We start from the raw sequence: 24,560 nt of genomic DNA, 5'->3' as shown, positions 1-24,560 counted from the left end.
CACAACTGTATACATTTTTCAAAACTCATTGAACTGTACACTTACAAAGGGTGAATTTTACTCTATGTAAACTATGCCTTAATAAATTTGACTCCTGGGCTTCCGTGGTGGCGCAGTGGTTAAGAATCCACCTGCCAATGCAGGGGACATGGGTTCGAGCCCTGGTCCGGGAAGATCCCACATGCCGTGGAGCAACTAAGCCCGTGTGCCACAACTACGGAGCCTGTGTGCCACAACTACTGAAGCCCGCATGCCTAGAGCCCATGCTCCACAACAAGAGAAGCCACCACAATGAGAAGGCCGCACACAGCAACGAAGAGTAGCCCCCGCTCACGGCAACCAGAGAAAAGCCTGAGCACAGCAACAAAGACCCAACACAGCCAATAAATAAATAAATAAATAAAATTAAAAATAAATAAATAAATAAAATTAAAAAAAATGACTCCCCTCAAAAAAACAAAATATAAGGAATTCCTTGGCAGTCCAGGGCTTTCACTGCCCAGGGTGCGCGTTCAATCCCTGGTTGGGGAACTAAGATCCCGCAAGCCACATGGCACGGCCAAAAAAAGGGAAAAAAAAGTATAGTACTGTCCAGGTATAAGGTATCATCCATCAGGCATTACCTATAGAGCTTTTCACAGAAATTCTCAAATACCTTTGTGAAACACGGCAAACGTAAAAAAAAAAAAAAAAATCTAGAAAAGACCAAATGTGCTCAGGAAAATATGTGTTGTTAGGCGGCCTTTTGGAACGGCCATTTCTACACTCTAGCAAATGCTCGTATGTGAGGCAGCTGGTCCCACTGGGGAGCAGCTGACCACTTTGTACTATTTGGGGGTTCGCCTTTCATCACCTGTTTGTTTGCTTGTTTGTTTCTAACATCACCAGAGTAAAAAGAAACAACAGTGTCAGAACTGAACAGTGACCGCCTCCCCCAACCCAACCAGGACAGCCTTTGTCCTCCAGGGAAAGAATACAGGTATTTCTGGTTGATCTTCTCTTGGCCTGACCACTGCCATCTTAATGAACATCATGCTCCAAAAGTAAATAAAATATAAAATAAGAATAACCTGCAGCCAAAGACTAGGCTAACGCACAGCAGATTTCTAAGCAGAATAGGAACAAGAGGGGATCAGTACAAAGATGAAGTGCTAACAGTGAGAAAGAATCTGCTCAAATCTGCCAGCACTGCGTCAAAATCCCTGCCCCGCAGTCCATGGCCCTGATCAATGCTCCTGCTTCAATAGACCGTATTTGTGACAAAATTCCAATACAACCAAGGGACCGAAGTAGTTCCTGGAGTTCATAATGGGATCTGAACTACAGCAAATGGAACTGAGGATATAACCTCCTCTTGCACAGAAATAAGGTCGCTGAAAAGAAAGGGTCATCCATCTGTGTGCACAGCTTATCACCTGCTCCCACAGGGCCCAGTGGAGCTCTGGCCCATAGGAGGCGCTCCAAGAATGTTTGTGAGCAAGGCATTCAACTGGTCTTGGAAGATGGGTGCCCAGGCCAGCCACCTCACGGTAAAGACTTATCTATGATCCATGTTACAATTGACCAACAATCAAACCAACTTCCCCAGATTTATTCTTCTAAAGCCACGCAGGTTTGTTAACAGTCCTGCATGGAGGGTCTACACAGCCTCATTTCAAGTAACAACGGGGCCTATTACCCTGTTACCAGATGGGGGTGGGGAGGAGTACAGCTGACTGATGCCAGGTGTTGGGGTTATTGAGCTGAAAAGCAAGCCTCTTACCAAGAAGCTCACGTGCTAGTGGGAAAGAGAATTCTGGAAACAATTTCAATAATTTGATAATGAAGAGCTCACCATTAGTTGAGCAGACATTGTGCTAAGTGATCTGTCCAATAACCTTGTGAGGTGAGAACTATACCCACTTTAAAACGAGGAAACTAAGGTTCTGAGAGGTTAGGCGCTTGCCTGAGGTCATACAGGCAGTGAGCAGAGGGGCCAGGAAAAGAACCCAAGAGGTCTGACTCCACAGCCTGCACTCCTGGCCCCTGCCGCAGAGATATGAAGACCTGAGGCCTGGAGCTGTCAGAGGAGGCCCTCAGACCTGTCCTGGCTGCTACATCCCGAAGCGTGGGGGAAGCACTGCAGCCTGAGGGGAGAAGAGGCAAATGGCCTCATGGCGGACCAGACCTGCGGTACGGGACCCCGCCAGGAGGCACGGGAGATGGAGCCCTGCGAGACACAGGCAGGGCCAGACCATGGGGCTTGGTGTGCAGGGAGTCTGCACTTTACCCGGGCCCCCAGCAGAACCATGAGCCTTTGGATCTGTCGGCCGACATGAGTCTCGCCCGTGAAAATGCTCATGTAGGGCCAGGCCAGGCTGTAGAAGCTGGGAAGTTGAAGACTGGGGAGGGGCCATCACAAAGCCACTGCGCCAGTCCAGTTGGGCAGGAGAGCCTGAACTGGGCAGGGCCAGGAGCTCCTGGGTCAGAATCCGCCCAGGGGAGCCAGGTACAGCTCTCGCAGAGCATCTGACACGGACCAACCCTGGGCTGCTTGCTGGGCTGATCCCCCTCAGGTCTCTCAGGATCCCGTTTCTGAACCAAGCAGACCCCAAGGTTCACAGGGCAGCACAGACCACTGGCCAGCAGCCAGTTTCGATCTCTAGTCTCAGTTTCCCCATCTGTAATGCGAATGGATTAACTAGATTGCACTTTAGGTGGCTTCCTGTTCTGACATTCTGTGAATTCTTTTTATATTAGATTCCTATGGTGTCAGGCACACGAAACCTCATGGACATATTTGGAAGTTCTGTCCAAAGGCACTGATTTGCTCTTCTTTGGGACATGTGGGCAGTAATCTTAATATAAATTGGAACAATCTGTGAAGAGGTCAGTTTGGCACTGTCATGGTTTGGTTTGTGCGTTAACTTGGCTGAGCCACTGTGCCCAGATGTTTGATCAAACATTATTCTGGATGTTTCTATAAAGGTGTTTTGGAGATGAGATTAACATTTAAATCAGTGGACTTTAAACCAGAGAAAAGCAGATTCCCCTTTGTAATGTGGGTGGGCCTCATCCAATCAGGTGAAGGTCTTAATAGACCAAAGACGGACTCCCCCACCTCCTCCCAGCAAGAAGGAATTCTGCCAGCAGACTGCCTTTGGACTGGATCTGCAACTCTTCCCTGGGTCTCCAGCCAGCCAGCCTACTCTACAGATTTTAGATTTACCAAGCCTCCACAATCCTGTGAGCCAATCCTTTAAAATAAATCAATCCTCTCTCTCTCTCTCTCTCTCTCTCTCTCGCTCTCTCTCTCTCTCACACACACACACACACACACACACACACACAGAGAGCTGGTTCTGTTCTCTGGAGAACACTCACTAATACCCACACTATTTATCAAAATTGTAAATGCTGGTTATAACCCATCCACATATCAGAATATATTGTAGCCACAGAAAACGATGCAGTCCCTTTATGTACGGACATGGAAAGATCTCCAAGATATATTATGAATAATGTGTATAGTGTATAATCATCTGTGTAAACAACAGTAAAAGAGTAAAACTTAAAATTCGTATTGCTTACCTGTGGGGGAAAAACTCTCTGGAAAGATAGCTAAGAAACCAACAGCAGGGGTTACCTGTTGGAGGAGGGCAGTGGGGGAACTGAGTAATGGGAGACAGGGTAGAGGGGCTTTTTGCTTTATTCTTTCTATATATTTTGATAAATGCACATATTCTTTGACCCAGCAATTCCACATCCACATGTTTACCTTATAAATATACTTCCCCACATGCAAAATGGAATATATATATATGTATATATATATAAAATTCAGTTGCAGCATCGTTCATAAGGAAAGAAGAATGGAGGGACTTCCCTGGTGGCGCAGTGGTTAAGAATCCACCTGCCAATGCAGGGGACATGGTTCGAGCCCTGGTCCAAGAAGATCCCACGTGCCGCAGAGCTACTAAGCCCGTGTGCGCCTGTGCTCTACAGCCCACGAGCTACAACTACTGAGCCCGCACGCCTAGAGCCCGTGCTCTGCAAAAAGAACAGCCACTGCAATGAGAAGGCCGCGCATCGCAACAAAGAGTAGCCCCCGCTTGCTGCAACTAGAGAAAGCCCACACGCAGCAACGAAGACCCAACGCAGTCAAAAATAAATAAATAAAATAAATAAATTTATTAAAAAAACAAAAGAAGAAGAAGAATGGAAATAACCCAAACACCCATCAGCAGGAAAGCGGTTAAATAAATCATCCATTTGTTATAAAAAATGAGGCTGCTCTCTCTGTTCTGATGTGCAATGATTTCCAAGTTGTGGGAAAAAGCGAGGTGCAGGACGCGGTGTGTACAGTATGCTACCATTTGTGTGGGAAGAAAAGTCAAACTCAGTGCCTGTGTATTTGCAAATGCATGAACACAGAATAAACTCATGACAGGTGTTCCCTCTGGGGAGGGGAACTAGGTAAGTGGGGAATGGGGCGGGAGAAGGAATTACTCTACAATGTATTTTTTGAATCATGGGCATGTATAATCTACTCAAAAGTTTTAAAAATTTCTGAGGGGAAGGGGAGAGGTAGGAGGAGGAGAACTTACGTGCCAGGGTGGTACTAAAGTCATCTGAACACAAAGCATTCATCCACTCCGCTTTTTATGAAGTTTTTAACCTGAGTTTCCCCTGAACTGCTCTTACGAATTCCCACTTTGGACCACGGTGAATTTCACTGAAGAGCCAGGGCCCTCACCAAAATCAGGAAGATAATTTTTGAAGATAAGAGCACTAGCTCTCTGCAAGGCAGGTGACTCTTTAATCCATGCATAGAGACGACCAGATGCAGACCTGTTCTCCAGAACATTTTTTATTCTTCTTCTAACCACCAGAGAAGGTCAGCTTGAACCAAAACAAGCTGAAATAGCCTCAAAAGGCCCACCTCAAAAAAAAAAAAAAAAAAAAAAAAGGCCCACCTCATTACACACAACAGGGCAAAACCTGAAGTGAAGCCTTAGTTTTTTTCAGAGCAGACCCAGCATGTATTCTTACACAGGTGTCCACTAAAGACTGATCAGCAAAGCACCACCACCACAAACATACAAACTCCGCTGGGGGCTCCCCCGTGTGTCATTCACGGAGTCCACCTCTTCCTCAGCCATAAACAAGCCCTTGTTCTTTGGCGGGGAAGGTCATCAGTGCGTATCTTGAGCGATAGACCATTTGTTTACTCTGGAACTTTGAAAGGGAGGTGACTCAACTTATTTCCTCCCCTGCATCTGAGATGCAATCTTTTCTCTGAATATCTAAACGGTGACCTGGGAGATAGGTCGTGGAGGGTCCCTCAACAAAGACTCTTCAGGACCAGCCTGTCAGGCTCCTTAAGTACTTAATCCTTTGTTTTTCAGAAACCTTTGCACCTGGGCTCCCAAGAGGCAAGCAGGCCCAAAGGAGCGGCCACAGGCCTGGGAGCGAGAGGTCTCTCTGAGCAGTCACCAGGGAGGAGGAGGGGGCGGGTGGGGGTGTGAGGTGGAGATGCAGGGGGACAGAAATCAGCTGAAACACTCCATGCTGGTTCTGACTCGCTCCATCTCGTGCAGGAAGCTGTAGAACTGAGGCAAGGTTAATTCTGGGGAGAGAAAATGCAGCTTCAGGTGAATGTTTCCAACTCCACAGAATCATCCAAGAAAATGAATTTCCACCCAGAGACTTTCTTTTTCTTTTTTGGTTTAGTACCTCTAAGCAGTTCTTGACAGGTAATTGATGATAATAAAGAACTGAAGCCTTGAACATAGAAAGTTCTCAGCTCCATAAAAAAAAAAGGAAGGGGGGGATTTAAAATGGCATTAACTCCCCAGCACAAAGGGATGAAAGGGGGTCATTCAGGACAGTAGATGTGGCTCCTACAGCAAGAGCTTCTTGCTCTTCGATATTCGCCATTCCTACCTCACCCTTTCCCTTTTGCAAAAAGGTCTAAAAGTCTTCAAACTGTGGGGTCTCCAACCTGCTGACGGCTTATTATTTATGAGAGCAAAGGCAGCAGAATGGTGACTCCACAGCTTGGTTATGACTTGTTTTTCTGGAAAAATGATTGGTGGTGGTCTTCACAAGCCCAATGACTGAAGAAAACATGGAAAAAGGGAAAGGGCTCTAATGGGAATTTGGACTCACCTATGTATAAATTTTCAGTTTGATTTCCTTTCTTAACCACCAACTTTAACTGATCCAAAAAGGAAAAAGAGAAATAAAACATTTAAATTAAAATGATGACAACAGGGCAAAGAAATTCCTGAAACCTGAACTGTCACGTAAACATCAAAGCATCCAGCATCTAACTTGAGAGTTACTAGGCAGCAGTCTGGATCATCCACCACCAAAACTTCTAACAATTTCCACGATTACAGGAACAATCAGACTTTCAAGAACAATATCCAGATCCTATTAATCTGAAAGTAAGCGTGTTAGTGACTACATCTTTGACTGACCACATTGCTCTGAGATATACAAGGCACTTCAGTGGAACATCTGTTTAACTGGATATTAAAGAAATCCGATGTAGACTGAATACCAAGTCAAAAATCTCCCAATTTTCAGAGATCAGGAGAAGACTTACTTGTAAAAAAATACTTCCCACTTTTTCCAGTTCGCTGCTCCCAGACGTCACTGTGACACAAAAGAGAAAACCAGTAAGTGACTGGTTGAGGACTCACTCTGAAGACCCCAATCTTGCAAGCTGTACAGCAGAAGCCACGTAGGGGCCAGTATGAGGACAGCAGAATGTGCTTTTCAGGAAGTGAACTTATTGAGACTCGTGGATAGAAAGAGCTGCCGAATGTGGACAGCGACACAGAGAAGCAGGTGCTGGGCCCAACAGTCTTGGGGGACCAAGGACACCTCTTCCCCAGCAAAGTCATCTGAAAGCCTCTGCCACCCAACCCTACATCACCCAAATGACCCAGGACTGGCTCTAACTAGTTACCTCCAAATGTCCACTCCATATCTATAAGCTGGTTAATCATCAGAGTCTGACCTATGGCCCATCGAGCAAGGGTGGGGGCATTCTGTTTCCACTGGAACAAAAGCAAAAAGCCAAAGTCATAACAATGGGAAAAATCCCCCCTCTTCATCCCGCCCCCAACACAGCATGTTTAGTCTTTATACAGACAGTGGGAAGCATGCAGAACGAAGGGCTCAGCCTATGTGCACAGATCTGGGGGCTGGGGGGAGTCAAGAGGGGCAGGAGACTATACAAATGTTTTCTTTTATTCCCAGATTTAATCCAGATTGGAACAAAAACTGTATGACATTTATATTCAGTCAAATCAGAGGGAAAAAATTAGAGATGCACTGAATAGTGCTGTTTAAAAGCTGCATGTCTGTCATTTGCATGAAACCAAATGAAAAACATTAAGCTGGGAAATGGCACAAGATGACTGATGGTTTTTCCTTAGTCAGCATTTTCCATTTGTTTCTCTTCATGAAATAAATGTAAGCGATCTTAATTAACCTTGATTAGGAGGAATTATGATACCTTTTCAGAAAAGTAAGTGGCTTTCTCCTCACTGAGACCTATAAGAGAACAGAAGGAGACATGAACACAGTGAAGGGCTGCAGGGCCTGTCACCCTGAGCAGCCATGGTGGTCACCTACCCAGAGTTATGAAATCAGCCCGGACCTGCTCAGCTGTGAGACTCTTCTTCAAGGCACCTAGGAGGGAGGGGAGAAATCAGTCAAAGAGGGCAAATCAATCAATCAGCTGGCAGTAAGTATTTAATGGGCACAACCTAAGTGACCGGGACGACAACAGGAATGAGCAGACTCAGCTCCACTCAGTCCAGTCGGGGAGGAAGGAGCCCCCGAGACCAGGGAGAACGAGGCAGCACATATTGGGGGTTTTTTTGTGCCACACAAGTGTTGGCCCCTCCAGAAAGTATGGATGAAGTCAGAGACAAAAGAAAAGACTGTATGGACTTGGGGATGGGGCACTTGATCTGAGGAAATAAGGCCACGGACTCCTGGAGCCAAGTGGGGAAGTTCAAGGTCAGACAGGGTGCAGGGGTAACAGCCCGGAGCTGCACCGTGTGATCCGTAACCACGGAACGTACGTGGCTCTTTATTTATTTATTTTTTTTCTGTTTTTGGCCGCACCACGAGGCTTGCGGGGATCTTGGTTCCCCGACCAGGGATGAAACCTGGGCCCTCGGCACGGAAAGCGCTAAGTCCTAACCACTGGACCACCAGGGAATTCCCCTCTTTAACTTTTAATGAATTAAAATTAAAGAAAATGTACTATTCTGTTCCTCAGTTGCATTAGCCGTTCCAAGTGCTCAATTGCCACGTGGGCCCAGGGGCCACAGCACTGGTCAGGGCAGATTATACACCGTTCCCATCTACATACTGGCCAGCCTGCCGCACAAGATCAGCCCTCAGGAAGTAAACCCAGGTGGACTAAGCAGTTTGGCCTCTACAGTTCCCAAGTCACTTGCAGAGGGGCTATCAAGACCTCCCCTCAGGAGCCCTGGGAACCCCCCACCCCGTGGGAGCCGCTTTGTCTGCTTGCAGGCTCCCGTTCCTGAAAACAAACTGCTGCCAGCAATCCGGGCTTCTCAACGTTTAACCTGCGGGCTACAGCCTCGAGTCACGATTTGGCAGCGGCTTTAAAATTTTCCACTTCTTAGTCTTCCAGAAGATGACTAATCAAAGAGTAAGAAGACATCCACCACCATCCAGGGAGGGCCCTGAAGTAACACCCTAAACCTGAGCCTCCACCCCCATCGCACTCCAGAAAAACAATCCTAAAGGCTGTTGTCCCCTGCAAAATAAACCATGTCAACAAAGGGAGGAAATCTTTTATCTGCAAAATCAGACCGAGCAAGGAAACCACCGGGAAATAAAAAAGGCAAGACCCCAGGAAACCTTGGCCATAAAAGCTCTCCAAGAAGGCGGCTACATTCCAGACACTCCAAAGAACTCCTGGCTACCACGGGTGCTGCTCCTTAGTTTATATCCAGTTCAAATCCAATATTCTGTTTGATGACCCCAAAATACTCTGAAGTGGAGATTATTATTGTAACTTTTAATTTACCAGGAAATTAAAGATCAGAATGATTAAGCTTTTGGAGGAGAAGATTTGGCAAATCCATAGTCAACGACTGCACTGCCAAGAACTCACCTGCAGCTATGCCCCCCAAATACACTGAGATCTACGTGGGCAGCTCTTCAGCAATGTGGGCAGGAGAGATGAAATGTCAGGAACAGTATGTTGGTTTTGGTGCATCCACACAACCACCTGGGCGCCGAGGTGATTTTGTTAAAACTTAAGTCAGACCATGTCTCTCCTCTGCTCAAAACCCTCTAATAGCTCCTGTTTCACTCATAGTAAAATCCAAAGCTCTCACAATGCCCGGCAGGATCTGGCCTTCTTTAGAACCCTATGCTCTCTCCCTCGCTTAGCTCTTCCTGTAATTTGCTAGGCAGGGTCCTACCTCCAGGCATTTGCCCTTGCAGTTCCCTCTGCTGGGAACACACTTCCTCAAATCCGCACATGCTCATTCCCTCACTTCATTCTGGAATCTACTTGAATCGCACCTCCTCTGAAAGGATCCCTGACCACTCTTCAAGTGTACTTTTCTGCATTGCATTTATAACTACTCAACTTTATGTTACATATTTATTGTCAATTTTCCCACTAAAATGTCAGTTTGACGAGAAAAAGGACTTGGTCCATTTTGCCTACTGCTGTGTCCCAAGCTCCTAAAAAAGTGCCTGGCACTGTTCATTGGTTGGCACTCAATAAACACATACTGAATGAAAGAATCCATACAATGGAATACTATGCAACCTTTAAAAAGAATAAGGTAGCTCTTGATGTGCCTATTTGCAAAATATAATTAAAAGAAGAAAAGGAAAGGTAAGAACAGTCTGCACAGTGTAATCCCTTTTGCATAAATAAAGAAGTATATATTATCTATTCTTATTTCTAGCTTTAATTATATCCTTATCTTATAGCTAAGTAGACAGATGTAAGGCATATTTTTTCTGAACATATCCACAAAAAACTTAAGAGTGGATATCTTTTGGGAAAGGGACTGGGTGGGACTTTGTTTTTCTTTGTGTCATTTAAAAATGTTCTAGCTGCACGCTGGTTTTTTTATGTGAAGATAGTAAAATTGTGAGCCATTTTTGTTTTCCTTCTTGTACTTTCTATAATTAAAAAAAAATGCCCCCCACCCCAAGAAAAAAAAATTAAATGAATTGCTCAGGGCCACAACAGCTGGCAAGTGGCAGAGAAAGTCGCTTACAGGCCAGAGGGTCCCCAAACCCAGGCTCTTTCCACTCCAGGTCATTCTGAAATGCTGTCGGGGAGGCGGTACCAGGCCACGCCTTGACAGTGACTGACAACAGAGGCTACCAAGCTGCAGGGGCCAGAGCAAGCTCTCCGTCCTGCTGTCACCTCATTACCTGGGGCAGGCAGGAGCCACACTTTGGAAATATGCATATGTATATATATATTTGCATTGTGCTAGGCCTCAAGCCCTTGGCTTCTTTTTCAGCTTTTTCCTTTGGTGATTCCTTTGTCCTAAGCACAAGACAGGCCTGCAGCCTTGACCCTATGTCAGATAGAAAACTCTGAACTCCAGGGCTGGAGTCACCAGAACATGTCACTAGGGGAAATCTAAGAATGTCCTTTAAACACAGATAACCATCTGGGATGGTTTATAAAGTCCTTGAGCTCCACTTTTCACAGGAACAGCTGCCTTAGGCAAACCCCCATTGCCATCAAACAGGACGGGTGACAAGACAGAGGTGTATGTGATGGTGAGGGTTTCAGGAAACAGTTGGAAAATTAGCAAACATTATTCTTCCAGCCAAAATCTATGTAAGTTTATTCAGTATAATAAGGGAAGCCCAAGCAACAGAACTAAGCCTTGGTGAAGAGCCCTGGAGGAGGAAGCAGATGGGAGAGCACCGTGAGCCCCATTCATTCAGTCATTACTGACCCTCAAGGCTGACCAGCTGAATCCACCCCTGCGAGGTTCACGGGGAAACAGAAGTCATGGTCACTGTACACAGATGTACTGAGCACCCACTATGTGCCAGCACTGTGCTGGACCCTGGAATATGTCAATGAACTCAACAGGCAACAATCTCTGTTCTCCTGAGGCTCACAATCTTTTGGGAGGAGAAAGACCAAAACAATAATGTAACAAGTAGGTAAAGCCATACAGAGTATTATTGAAAAGTGCCACAGAGAAAAGTAACAGAGCAGGGTAAGGTCAGGAACCCTGGGGGACTTAGTTCAACATTTGATTAAATACCATTTGTGACTATTGTTCAGTGCTGATTATTCCTTTTTGGCCCAGCCAGACAGACTCCTTTGGGAGTGGGGAAAGGGAGTTATCACCTTTTCTTAAAAAACAACCAGTTACTGAGTACCCACAAGGGCCAGATATCTTGCAATGTATTAAAGTAAAAACTGCTTAAATTATGGCCCTACTATGAAGTTATCTGTAATCTTTTCTAGGAGACAACTCATGATGATACTGACAATCAATCATCATACCAGCGGCAGTGTAGCTACCACTCATTATTGAAGCAAGCGCTTTACATTTATCTTTCTCCATTTTTTTGGAAGAAATGTTTTTTTTTAATTTTTATTTTAAAATTATTTTCTTTTAATTTTTTTTGGCTGCGCCACACAGCTTATGGGATCTTAGTTCCCCGACCAAGGACTGAACCTGGCCCCGGAAGTGAAAGTGCGAGTCCTAACCACTAGACAGCCATCTTTCTCCATTCTTGCAACAATGTATGAGCTACTAGTATTAGCTCCATTTTATTCCTGAAGAAATTGATTCTCAGAGTGACTTGGCTAAGTGACTTGGCTCAAGGTCCCAGAGGTGTGAAGGAGCCACAGTGACAAGTGAGCACACAAGGGCCACCTAGGAACCGAATGCAAGGTGGGGGCCCTCTCGGGATCCTGATGAGAACGCCACTTACAAACAAAATGTATGAGACAATGGGGAAGTCTGAACACTGACTGCATATTTTAATTTTAGATATGATAATTGCATAGCGACTTGATAAGGGGGAAAGAGTCCTTTATCTTTTAGAGATACATAACTAGGAATTGAATGAACTGAATGAAACGATATGATATCTGAGATTTGTTTAAAAATAGTCCAGTTTGGAGAGCAATGAGGAGAATTAGTGGGGCACAGATGAAGCAATTCGTCCATGGGATGATAAAGGTTGATCTCAGGTGCTTTTAAGAATTACATACTAAGTAGTAAAAGAAAAACACTAAAAAAAAAAAAAAAACCCAAACCAAAAACCCCACAAGCTTTGAGCTAATCAAGGGAGGTTCTAGCAGCAGCTTTTCCACTGTAAGATCTTAAGTAAGTCACTTCCCCTCCATAGGGCTCTGTTTCTTTATCTCCAACACAAAGATCAGACTTAGATCAGCACCTTTACAAAGCTTTTACTTGACCCTCCCCCTGCCCCCCTCCCCCCCTCCAAAAAAAGAAGAGGTCCATGGTTAACTGTTTTACAGATACTGGTTAAGCAGGTTGCTTTACTGCAGGACTTTTCAGAGCCTGAGATATGTTAATGTGTGTGTGAATCTCCAAGATTCCAAGGATGGGGGGTGCGGGGACAGTATTTTATGACCCTGTCTGGCCACTGAAGTCTCTTCTGGATGAAAACACCAATCTGGGGAAGACTGATCTGGAGAGTTCTCCAGGTCCTTTCAGCTCTAACAAGCTGCACTTCTACAATGAGGTCTTACTGTACAAGCAGGACCAGGATGAGGGAAGGGGAAGAGAATGAAGGCCTTACACTTCAGACTAGCTTGGGGAAGGCCTTGAATGCCAAGTTAAGGACTACAGAATTTATTATGCAAAATAAAACAGTTGAGAGGAGCAACAGGATCCAAGGGTCCAAGTTGTACTACACTCCAGGGCAAACTGGAAGCTGGGACGGGAGAACAGAAGCGGAGATGCTGCTGCCGTAACAAGGCATGAAGGGCCAAGAACTTGTTCTGGGATGGCAGCCTTTGGGACTGAAAAGAAAATGGCACATTGGGAATTCCCTGGTGGTCCAGTGGTTAGGGATCCATGCTCTCACTGTCGAGGGCCCGGGTTCAATCTGTGGTTGGGGAACTAAAATCCCACAAGCCGTGCAGTGCAGAGAAAAAAAAAAAAAAAAAAGGAAAAGAAAATGGCACATCAGGCCAAGGGATGAGGAAGAGGCCAAGAGACTTACAAGCTACCTCAGATGCTTAGGGAGATGCTCTGGAGAAATGGAGAATTCAGCAGAAAAACTCTGCAGGAAGAGAAAGTCAGACTGCAATGAGAACAAAAAGAAGAGTAAAACAAATTCTTGAGAGCTACTGAGAAGTACAAGCAAACCTGAGACTTCGATTCTAGAACTTGAAAAGCTTGAAAAGCTTTGGGGCATTAAATAGTCAAGAGGTGAAATTCAGATCCTCTCCATTAGATGAAGGAAGGAACGTTTTACCTGATGATCTGATATCGAGGCAAAGACTGAAATTACTGAACAATCAATAAATGATGTTGAAGTTCATCAAGCACTGTACTAACTCATTATTCTAACGCCAACACCATAAACTGCTCTCATTATTCCGTTTTTCAGATGAGAAACTGAGGCGCCAAGAGGCTGATTTGTCCAAGGCCAAATACATTAGGGGATATGACCAAGACTCAAATCCAGGTGAGCTTGCAAGCCCATCCCTGGAACTCAGCTATACCTCAGTGTTCTCTGCATCTATAGAAAGCAGTCTGCTATAAACACTGATAATCAATCCTGCTTGAAGAATATACACCCAGCATCCCCTGGGAGGAACACAGGGTCTCCCAAGTTCAGCTCAACTCACCTAGAATGTACTAAAAGCTCCTGCTCTATGTCTTCACTTTACTTGTGACTGTGGCTTAGGAAAGTAGTACAGACCTGCCCCTGACTTCAAAGAACTGTCTGTTAGGTTAGGGCCACGAGATAGACACACACAAAACAGCATGATCAACAGAAAACAAAATGATTACAGTCCAAAACGAGAGCTGCAGATAAAAGAACCTATCTCGGTTGTTGAGAGGAAGGGGAGGTCACCGTGGACTGAAATGGTTTGGGAAGACTTTCTGAAAGAGGTAGAACAGAGGCTGGAGCGCAAGGATTAGGAGGGATTAAGGCAGTCTGGCAGGATGGAATGTGGTGGGGAGCAGAGATGAGAAGGACAGCAAAGAATGGAGGCAGGGACACCAGACAGAGATCTCCTGAAAAACCAGTATCCTCAACAGCTCACAGGTTTCCCCATTCCCACAGGTGTAGGCTAGGCAATGAGAATAAAGAGAATAAGTACTCCTGGTTCTGCACTCTGGGCACCTGTCCTACGAAATGCTCATGTAAGTTGAGAACATAGATTTCCTAAGGACGTTCACTGCGATATTGTTTCTAAGAGTGAAGAGTCAGAACTAAAATGTCCAGCAACAGGAAATGGATTAACTAGAAGAAGATATATTCAGTCCAAGGTACACTGCAGTCATCAGAAGAATGAAGTTGATGTGGAGAGATCTCCACGATGTACTAGGTATGAAAAATGCAAGCCACAGAGCAATTCTATGGTTTATTACCATTTGTGAAAAACAAACTACATGAAGCATACGTGTATGTCTACCAGTGTATATAAAAATATTAAAGGATATACATTGGACTTCCCTGGTGGCACAGTGGTTAAGAATCTACCTGCCAATGCAGGGGTCACGGTTTAGCCCTGGTCCAGGAAGATCCTACATGGTTCAGAGCGGCTAAGCCCGTGCAACCACAACTACTGAGCCTGCACTCTAGAGCCTGCGAGCCACAACTACTGAGCCTGCATGCCATAACTACTGAAGCCACGTGCCTAGAACCCATGCTCCACACAATAGAAGCCACCGCAATGAGAAGCCCGCGCACCGCAACGAAAAGTAGCCCCCGCTCGCTGCAACTAGAGGAAGCCTGCGCACAGCAACAAAGACCCAATGCAGACAAAAATAAATAAATAAAATTAAAAAAAAAAAAAAAAAGGATATACACCAAATTATACTGTGATTATTCCTAGAGACAAGAGTGGGATGAGAGTAGAAAGGGGATTTTCCCTTTGACTCTCCAGAGCTCTGCAGTTTTAAGTTTATAATGAAAATTTACTCCTGGTGTAAAAAGACTGCAAGTTCCCATCCAGCCTTGTTCTCATGCTTTAACCTGCCATGAGGGCAAAGAATGAAAGAACTGCACAAACAGAGGATCATAAAATTTCACAGCTGGAAACCTCAGGGATTTTCTGATTCACCCCCGCCTGAACCTTAGGAGCACAAGACACGGCAAAGGAAAGGTATCTGCACTAAGATATAACAGAAGGCCCGACAGGAACAAACAAATCAAGCACCCAACTTTTAATGCACCTTTGCGCTGAGATCTTGGGAAGATCATCTTTATTACTGACTTTTAAAATATGCCAACTGGGGATGCTGTTTACCTTCCTCTCAGCCCGGTTGACTTTATTCATTCCTTAAGACTATGGCTCAAATGTCATGTCTCTCTTTTAAATAAAATTAACTTTTAATTAGATTGCCAAATTAATTCTTGCAACTTTTAGACAAAAACATAGCTAAAAAGAAACAATTAAAACAACCTGCAGTCCTACTACCCAGGAGAGAGCCACAGTTAACATTTTTTTTTACACAAAATAGGACAGTGGCAGCAGTATTAAACGAATAACTGTGAAAGGTTTTCCATATCATTACATTTTCCTCAACAGCATCTTTTAAATTACTACATAACTTGAAAAATAAGAACAAACTTTGCTGAGGTACTGTGCTAGCATTTTATTTACATTATCTTAATTAAATCTTCAAAACGAACTCCATGCACACACACAAACAGCTTAGATGGAGGGGAACAACTGCTGGGGGACGGTTGTTGCTAGGGGTTGAAAGAGATCAGGTACTTAGCCAAAGTCACACTACTTATCAAGGGCCAGACTCACACCCAGGTCCTACTAACTCAAACTGAATTCTTGACCACCGCGATACTCCCCTCTAAAAATGGACCACAACTCGTTACACCGATTTCCAGCTGCTGGGTAATTTGATTGCTTCTAATTTTTCTCTGTCATTAACAGTGCTACGACAGACAGCCCTACAGCTCAACCTTTGTGATCACCTCCCTTCTGGCTAGAAACTTTCTCTGATTGCTCTAAGGCAAACCCTGCTTCTCAAACTATCTGCAGCAAAAGACCTATCTTTTAAATTTTTCAATCCATCATGGACTGATATTTTTGTAAAATACAATGAAAATTAATCCCTAGAACTATGAAATGAAAAAACACATACAAAATATAAGCCCCAAATGGTTACAATGGTCAATTACATGTTTATGTATTATTTTACCACAGTTAAAAAAAAAGCCCCATTTAAAAAAATTAACAGACTCAAGAGACTTCGTCAAATTGTCATAAAAGTTTCTAAATTCTTACTCTCAGTTTCTGCACCTATCACGTAGAGGACCAGATAAGTCTGGGCACGGAAGCTGCGACGCAGACTGCAATTATACTCTCCCATGGCTATCTGTTTACCTGGCTTCCCTTCCTAGACTGCAGTCCCGCCCATGTCTGGTTCACTACCAAACGCTCTGGCTCAGTGCCCAGAGCACACCTGCCAACTCGGTGGATTGAGGGAATGTTCAAGTAATGTCTCTGGCCTTGGCTGCCGGGAGAGGCTACTCACCATTTGGAACCAGGAGGAGGCTCTTCACGATGCTTCTGAGGGGACCGAGACTGATCTGGTTGGTGGTGGCAAATTCAGAGAGCTGAGCCAGAAACCTTTCCACCTGCAGAGAGGGGACAGCACAAACCAGGGATTCACTTTCTAAGCATCTCAGGACTGTAGGCCCACACTCGGGAACGCTCCTTATCACAAGATACTTTACCTCTTTTGGCTCAGTTAGGAAGTGGAAGAGTACTTCCGTCAGGGCTGAGAACTTCTGTGAAGAGAACACAGAACATCAGTAAAATTCTACTCCTGGGTCAGTGTTCTCACATCCCATCCTACTACAGCCCCTTAAGAGAGAAGAGGAACACACAGATGTTGATACCTGTTTTGGAGCATCTAAAGTTACAGACATTCATAATTTGAAAATATGTAAGCACACCAATGTTTCATTGCAGCACTATTTACAACAGCGAGATGCGCAAGCAACCTAAGCGTCCATCAACAGATGAATGGATAGGAAGATTGTGGTACGTATATACAATGGAATATTACTCAGCCATAAAAAGAATGAAATCTTGCCATTGGCAACACATGGAATGGATGTAGAAGGTATTATGCTAAGTGAAATAAGTCACAGAAAGACAATACCATATGATCTCACTTATATGTGGAATCTGAAAAACAAAACAAAACAAAACAAAAACAGACTCACAGATACAGAGGGAGAGGGGTGGGGGTATGAAGTGGGCTAAGGGGATTAAGAAGGTACAAACTCCAGTTACAAAATAAGCCAGGAAGAGAGCTCTCACCAGAACTGAATCTGGTGGCACCCTGATCTTGGAATCACCAGCCTCCGAACGGTGAGAAATAAATCTCTGCTGTCAAGCCGCCCAGTCCTGTGGTATTTTGTTACAGCAGCCCAAGCAGAACTGAGACACTGTCATTACTTTCCCATGTTCCTCCAATGGGACACAGTGTGTGTGGCATAGTAGGGAAAAATCAACACACAAGAGTTTAAAAGATCCAGATGTGAATCATTGTTCTGCTGACTACCCATGTGACCCTGGGCAAGTCACTCAGCCTCACTGTGATTCAGTCCCCATTGGGAAAACAAAGGTAATAATACATAACTTCCAGAACAGTACTAATTGGCACATGCAAAGCCTCCGGTACAGTGCCAGGCTAGAGGCTAAACAAACAGTAGCAATTACCACAGCTACAATTAAAGTCACTATGCCAATAAAGCCACCTTCCTGAAGCAATATAACATTTAAACAAAAAAGATTACAGATACTTCAGCTCAGAGCCCCCAAAGCTATACGTGTAATATGACTGTCAAATGCATCTGCCCTTTTTCCCATGACACTAAACTCCACGCAAACCCCTGGCAAGGCTCTGTATTATTTTATTCTAAAATGTATTCTATTTTAAAATATAAAACTAGTGTTTGAAAATATAAAAGTAATATATGCAGAAGGTTTTAAAAAGACCCAGCTAACATAAAAGAATATAAAATAAAATGTTGACAAAGTGAGAGAGTGGCATGGACATATATACACTACCAAACGTAAAATAGATAGCTAGTGGGAAGCAACCGCATAGCACAGGGAGATTAGCGCAGGGAGATTAGCTCGGTGCTTTGTGACCACCTAGAGGGGTGGGATAGGGAGGGTGGGAGGGAGGGAGATGCAAGAGGGAAGAGATATGGGAACATGTGTATATGTATAACTGATTCACTTTGTAGCAGAAACTAACACCATTGTAAAGCAATTATACTCCAATAACGATGTTAAAAAAATATAATAATAAAATAAAATAAAATAAAATAAAATGTCTTGCTCCCTCCCTGGCCCCTCCCACCTTACTCCCACTCCCCAGGGTAGTCACTGCTAACACCTCTGGGGCCCTCCCATCATTTTATTTTCATTTAATTTCTTTTAAATACAAATGGGATCATATAGAACCCACTCTCTGCACCTCACCTTTTTTTCACTCAATTACATCTTAGAGATCAATCATGTCAGCAGATATAAATCTACCCAGTTCTTTTAACAACTTTATGACATTCAACTGGCAAAGACTTAGCATAATTTAGTTCCCTAGAAATGAACATTAATGGGTGTGTTTGTTGGTGTTATGTAAACGATGCTGCAATGAATATCCTCCCACATATTTCTTTGTGACACGTATGTCTATAAGATATATTCTCGGGAATTCCCGGGAGGGCCAGCAGTTAGGACTCTGAGCTTTCACTGCCGAGGGCCCGGCTTCAATCCCTGGTCAGGAAACTAAGATCCTACAAACCTCGCGGTGTGGTAAAAAAAAAAAGAAATATTCTTAAAATGCATCCTAGGTCAAAGGATATATGCATTTTTTATGTTGAGGTGTAGTTCAAGTACAATATTATATAAGTTTCAGGTGTACAACACAGTAATTCATAATTTTTAAAGGTTATATTCCATTTATAGTTTTTATAAAATATTGGCTATATTCCCTGTGTTGTACAATATATCCTTATAGCTTATTTATTTATTTATTTATTTATTTTTATTTTTGGCTGTGTTGGGTCTTCATTGCTGTGTGCAGGCTTTCTCTAGTTGTGGTGAGCGGAGGTTACTCTTCGTTGCAGTGCGCGGGCTTCTCATTGTCGTGGCTTCTCTTGTTGCAGAGCACAGGCTCTAGGCGCGCAAGCTTCAGTAGTTGTGGCATGTGGGCTCAGTAGTTGTGGCTTGTGGGCTCTAGAGCTCAGGCTCAGTAGTTGTGGCGCACGGGCTTAGTTGCTCCGCGGCATGTGGGATCTTCCCGGGCCAGGGCTCGAACCTGTGTCCCTTGCACTGGCAGGCAGATTCTTAACCACCGCGCCACCAAGGAAGCCCTTTATAGCTTATTTATTTTTTACATAATAGTTTGTACCTCTTAATCCTCTACCCCTATCTTGCCCCTCCCCCCTAGCTTATTCTCTAAGATACATGCATTTTAAATTCTGAGAAAATAGTGCCCAACTGCCTTGCAAAGAAGTTGCAGGATTTACACTCCCACCACCCAATGGCATAGAGGTGTCTGCTTTCTCAAAACTTCATGGATATTCCATGGGAACACTTTAACCAATGCTGGTCCAGGGGCTGTTTTTCTGCAGTATTTGTGATATTGGGTATCAGCCTTGACCAAATGCTGATACAGTGAAAACAAGAACAGTCAAGACTGGCTTGAGAATGTGTCCTCAAACTGTGAGTTTTCCTGTTTCTTTAATTTTTTTTTTTTTTTGCTGCAGATCTGTGGAACTGTCAGATCTTTGGCCAACCTTGTTTCCTATGCCACCCGGGGCCTTTTAAAAACTGGGGCGACTGAGAAGGCCTCCAGCTGCTTTTCCATTTCCAGGCCTCAGCTTAGCACTCAGGCTCGGGCTCCTTGTGTGGTCTCATCCTTGCCTCTCCTCTCAAGAGGGACCTCAAGCTACTGTGGTCTGTAGGCTGTTACCGACCCCCATCCCTATCTCCACTCTTCCAAAACCTCCTTATCCTTCAAAGCCCTGCCAAGATACCAGGACACTCCCAACAAGAAAGGGACCTACCCAGATTCTTAAGTTCTGAGGCTCCCTCTTAGAACCTCACCTGGGGGCACTTAGAATTTTCAATCTTGATAAGGAACACAAACCTGTCTTAACAGAGAAGGTTCCTCCTCCAGCTTTGTATGGTCAACTGCACCTTAATTATTGTAAGTGCACAGTAAGTATTTGTTGAATAAATCTTCCCTAAACACCTTCCCCATTCTTTGCCTTTGTACCTGCATAGCTGTCTCTCCCTGGAATGCTCACCTGCTCATGAATATCCATGAAATCAAAATCTTAACTATTCTTAGCAGTTAAACATATGAAAAGATGCTCAAGATCATTCCAGATGAGAAATGCAAATCAGCAAAACAAGGAAATACCAAGTTTTCACTTATCAGATCTTCAAACTAATAGTCTGATGACACCAGTGTTGGTGAAAGTAACAGACATGCTTGCACACTGTTGAGAAGATAAACTGGGGCAACCTTTCTGGACTGTAACTTAGCAAAATCCATATCTACTTTTTTAAACAATCAGACCCTTTGACCTAGTAATTCCACTGCAAGAAGTATACCCTTCAGAGATGTTCTAGAAAGTAAACCCAGACACACACAAAGCAGTTTGTTGACAGCATTGTTCTTAAAAATAAAAAACTGAAAGCAACTTAAGTGTCTATTAATAGGGGACTGGTTAAATTATGTTAGATCTGTTTCAAGGAATATCACACTCCCCCCCTTTTTTTTTTTATCACACTCCCTTTTGTGTAAAAAAAAAGTTTTTAAAGGATACCCATACATATGATGGCAGATTGCAGACTTTTTTTTTTTTCTATAAAGATACATGAGAAACTATCAAAATGATGATTTCTGGAGACAAGAGAAATAGGTGTTTTTATTTTAATTTTATACCTTTGAATACTGTCTGAATTTTCTGTGTGTGTTGCTAGGTGAGAGACTGTAGACCATTTGTTTTCTTCTTTATATTTTTCTGAATCTGAATATCCTCTCATAACCACTCTAAAAATGATTATTTTTTAATCCTACCTACTCTCAAGGCTCCACGTTACCTAGGACTGTCCACGGCATCAGGGAGCACATGCAGATCCACTCGGTGCTGTACCGTGTCTCCATTTTCTGACCTGCCCCAGCAGATCACAACTGCCCCAGCACAAGAGGCCTCATTCATCAAGCCTTTGTAAATCTCACTGGGTTTAGTGACTATTTGGTGCATAGTAGGCATTCAGATAAATACCCACCAAATAAGCAATAAATGGTGATGCCAACATTAATACAATGATTCTTTTTCTCCTTGAGGCCTGGGCCTCAGACTTCAAGGTAAGTTCAGCTAACAGAGTGGCTACTCAAAGAAGTTTGATCACCCAAGAAAAGGAGGGAAAACGGCCCAAAGGACTCTGATAAGTTGCTCATCAAGAAAAAGCTTTCTGGGGCTTCCCTGGTGGCGCAGTGGTTGGGAATCTGCCTGCCAATGCAGAGAATACGGGTTCGAGCCCTGGTCTGGGAAGATCCCACATGCCGCGGAGCAACTGGGCCCGTGAGCCACAATTACTGAGCCTGCGCGTCTGGAGCCTGTGCTCCGCAACAAGAGAGGCCGCGATAGTGAGAGGCCCGCGCACCGCGATGAAGAGTGGCCCTCACTTGCCGCAACTGGAGAAAGCCCTCGCACAGAAACAAAGACCCAACACAGCCATAAAAATAAATAAATAAATAAACCCAAAGTTAAAAAAAAAAAAAAAAAAAGAAAAAGCTTTCTGTATTAAAAACAAAGGTAAAGGTTTAAAGTGCGTTTCAAGGTTAGAAGATGAGTCCAGCTCTGATCTTAAAGGAGGTGGATTATCTTTGGAATACCAAGTTGGAGGTAACCTTAGAGATCATACAATCCAGGAGCTTTAAAAAAAGTTTTTTAGCAGCAGAATCTTTTTTATTCTCCCAATGGAAGTCTTTCAGAAAGCCCCAATACATAAACAAGTAAAAGCTAAACTACCTGATTGGGGAGACCACCTACAAAGCTCTATTCTAGTGTGTTTAATTCCCCCGGATCTGAAGTCAGGTGTCCGGTCCTGAATTCCTGGCTCCACCACTTCCTGGTTGCCTGCCCTTAAACAGGTCAATTTATTTCCCTGAACCATTTTTCTCATCTGTGAAATGGGAACGGTAATAGTACCTGACTCCTAGGGTGGTTGCAAGAACTCGGTGACTTAATACACATAAAAGCACTTAGAACTGGGCTGTGCAATACAGTGGCTGCTAGCCATGTGTGGCTACTGAGCACTTGAAAAAGGCTAATCTAATTTCAGATGTGCTTTAAAATACACACTAGAATCAGAAACCTAAGTACCAAAAAGTGAAATATCTCACTGATATATTTTATGTGGGTTACACATTGAAATGATAATATTCTGATATAGTGGATTACAGAAAACACATTAAATTCATTTCCTGTTTCTTCTGAATTTTTAAATGTGGCTACTAGGAAATGTAAAAGTAGACCTGAGGCTTGCAGTTCATTTTTCTTGGACACTGAAGCCATAGAACATGACTGGCATTACAATTAGTGTTACTTCCTGAGAAAACAATAAGTTGTGAGGATGTTGAGATGAAAGAGAGGGGCCCAACCTCCTGGGAAGTTACAACCCAGTGGGGGAAATAAATGCACCTTTGCTGTGATGGTGAGAAGTGACATTTTAACTTGCTTAATTTTGCTGACTTAGTGGTATGAAAGGGGCATCCCAACCATCACAGGAGCAGGAAGACTTCAAGGTTGACTGGTTGGCACCTGCAGCCTGAAAAAGCCTTTGCCAGCTCCACTACCATCAGGGACCCGCCCTCTACTGTGTAGGGTACATGGTTTCTTTCCTTGGGGACTACCAGTATCTCCCTTAATTGGGGGGGATGGGAGTGGCAAGGACAGGATGTCATCGCTTGCCCACAGAGCCATTCTGGCCTGGCCATTACCTACACACATCCCACCCCCTGATGACCTGCCCCCACTCCAGGCTCCTTCAGCCCCCTCGAGATGCTGAGACCCTCCTCAGTCTCCCCAAGACCCCCGGCCTTCCTACAAAATGTCTCAGTCCCTCGCCTGGCCCACCAAATTCCACGGCTCCCCCAAACTCCATCAGCCTCCCAAGGCCTTAGTCTGTTACTTTCAGTTCTCCCAACTCCCTTCGGCCTCATCAAGACTCCCCTCAGCCCCGCTTCCGGGACCCTGCAAACTCTCCTGGTTCCCAGGACCCCCAGAAGTCCCCCAGTCCCATTTCTGGGTCCCCGAGATCCCCCTGGGATCCCTCAGCCTGGCCTTAGGCCTCCCGAGATCCTTCGGCCCTCAAAACTGGCCTGAGACCCCAATTCTCCTCAGCCCCTCCCCGAATCCCCCCCTACGGCCACAACGCACAGCGGGCGGCCGCGGCCTAAACCGCCATCCCCTCCGGGGCCCCGGGCCCCCCCGCGGATCCCGCGTCGCGGTCGCCCGGCCCACCTGTGCGTCCAGCTGATTCAGCTGCTGCATGTCGCCGCCCACGGCCTCGGGCACGGGGTCCTGCGTGCAGTGCAGGCGGCCCATGGCGTCCGCTCGGCGCCGCAGACCCCCAGCTCCCGCGCCTCCCCGGACTTCCTCCTTCGCGCCGCCGGCCTCGCCGCGCTTCCGCAGCCGCACTTTCGCCACGGGCCGCCGCCGCCGCCGCGCTCCTCTCAGACCGGTTCCGGGTGCGCCCTCACCGAGCCGCTGACGCGCGCGGACCCCATGTGGGGCGGGGCAGGGGCGCCCTCGCAGAGCCCTGGATACCCGCGACCGCTGTGTCCAGTCCAGGGCGCTGAGCAGCACAGCGGTGAAACGCGGGATTCCCTGCGTGATCTCCCCTTGGGCTCTCGGAGAGCGTGGCCTCTCGGAACCTGCTTCACTATCCGTAAAATGATCCCGGGGATGGCGCCTTAAATGCACTCACCCTCTTAAAATGTTTAGAAGATAGCCTGGCACACTGGAGGTCCTCAACCAATGGCTAGCTGCTATCATTAACATCGTTACTATGCATCAGAAGATATTTAGGGCATGCCTCTTAGATGCCAGGCACTGGGGATAGAAAAGTGAACAGGAAGGCCAAGTGTCTCTGGGAGAGCTTGGGTCAGAGCAGAGCAATGAAAGCTCAAACTTGTGCTTGCACCAGCGTCGTCTGGAGGCTGCCAATGCTGGACCCCACCCCCAGAGTTTCTGATTAGAAAAGCCTGGGATAGACCACCTGAGAATTTGCATTTCCAACG

The 24,560-nt window shown here is 45.0% G+C and overlaps 1 protein-coding gene across 1 annotated transcript; it reads right to left on the bottom strand.

Moving 5' to 3' along the window:
• Nucleotides 1–5,218: 5,218 nt before the first annotated feature.
• COMMD7 (COMM domain containing 7) lies at nt 5,219–24,170 on the bottom strand. The gene is made up of 9 exons (XM_036827576.1): nt 23,782–24,170; nt 16,954–17,007; nt 16,752–16,854; nt 7,630–7,686; nt 7,511–7,548; nt 6,959–7,049; nt 6,593–6,642; nt 6,151–6,199; nt 5,219–5,608 (listed from the first exon to the last, which is right to left on the bottom strand). Exons 1-9 carry the CDS (start codon nt 23,863–23,865, stop codon nt 5,532–5,534), a joined length of 603 nt encoding a protein of 200 aa, XP_036683471.1. The 5' UTR covers nt 23,866–24,170; the 3' UTR covers nt 5,219–5,531.
• Nucleotides 24,171–24,560: the final 390 nt, after the last annotated feature.

The sequence above is a fragment of the Balaenoptera musculus genome, chromosome 15, assembly GCF_009873245.2.
Source record: "Balaenoptera musculus isolate JJ_BM4_2016_0621 chromosome 15, mBalMus1.pri.v3, whole genome shotgun sequence".
Taxonomy (NCBI): Eukaryota; Metazoa; Chordata; class Mammalia; order Artiodactyla; family Balaenopteridae; genus Balaenoptera; species Balaenoptera musculus.
The sequence above is the reverse complement of the archived record's forward strand: the minus strand, read 5'-3'. Positions and strand labels throughout refer to the sequence as shown.

What these genes read in the sequence shown, in the direction of transcription:
- COMMD7 (XM_036827576.1), bottom strand. Translation starts at nt 23,865, where the DNA reads ATGGGCCGCCTGCACTGCACGCAGGACCCCGTGCCCGAGGCCGTGGGC. An exon ending in TATGGAGTGGACATTTGGAG is followed by an intron (nt 6,643 to 6,958) that starts GTAACTAGTTAG and finishes TTTGTGTCACAG; the next exon opens with TGACGTCTGGGAGCAGCGAA. An exon ending in TGGGAAGTATTTTTTTACAA is followed by an intron (nt 6,200 to 6,592) that starts GTAAGTCTTCTC and finishes TTTTTGGATCAG; the next exon opens with TTAAAGTTGGTGGTTAAGAA.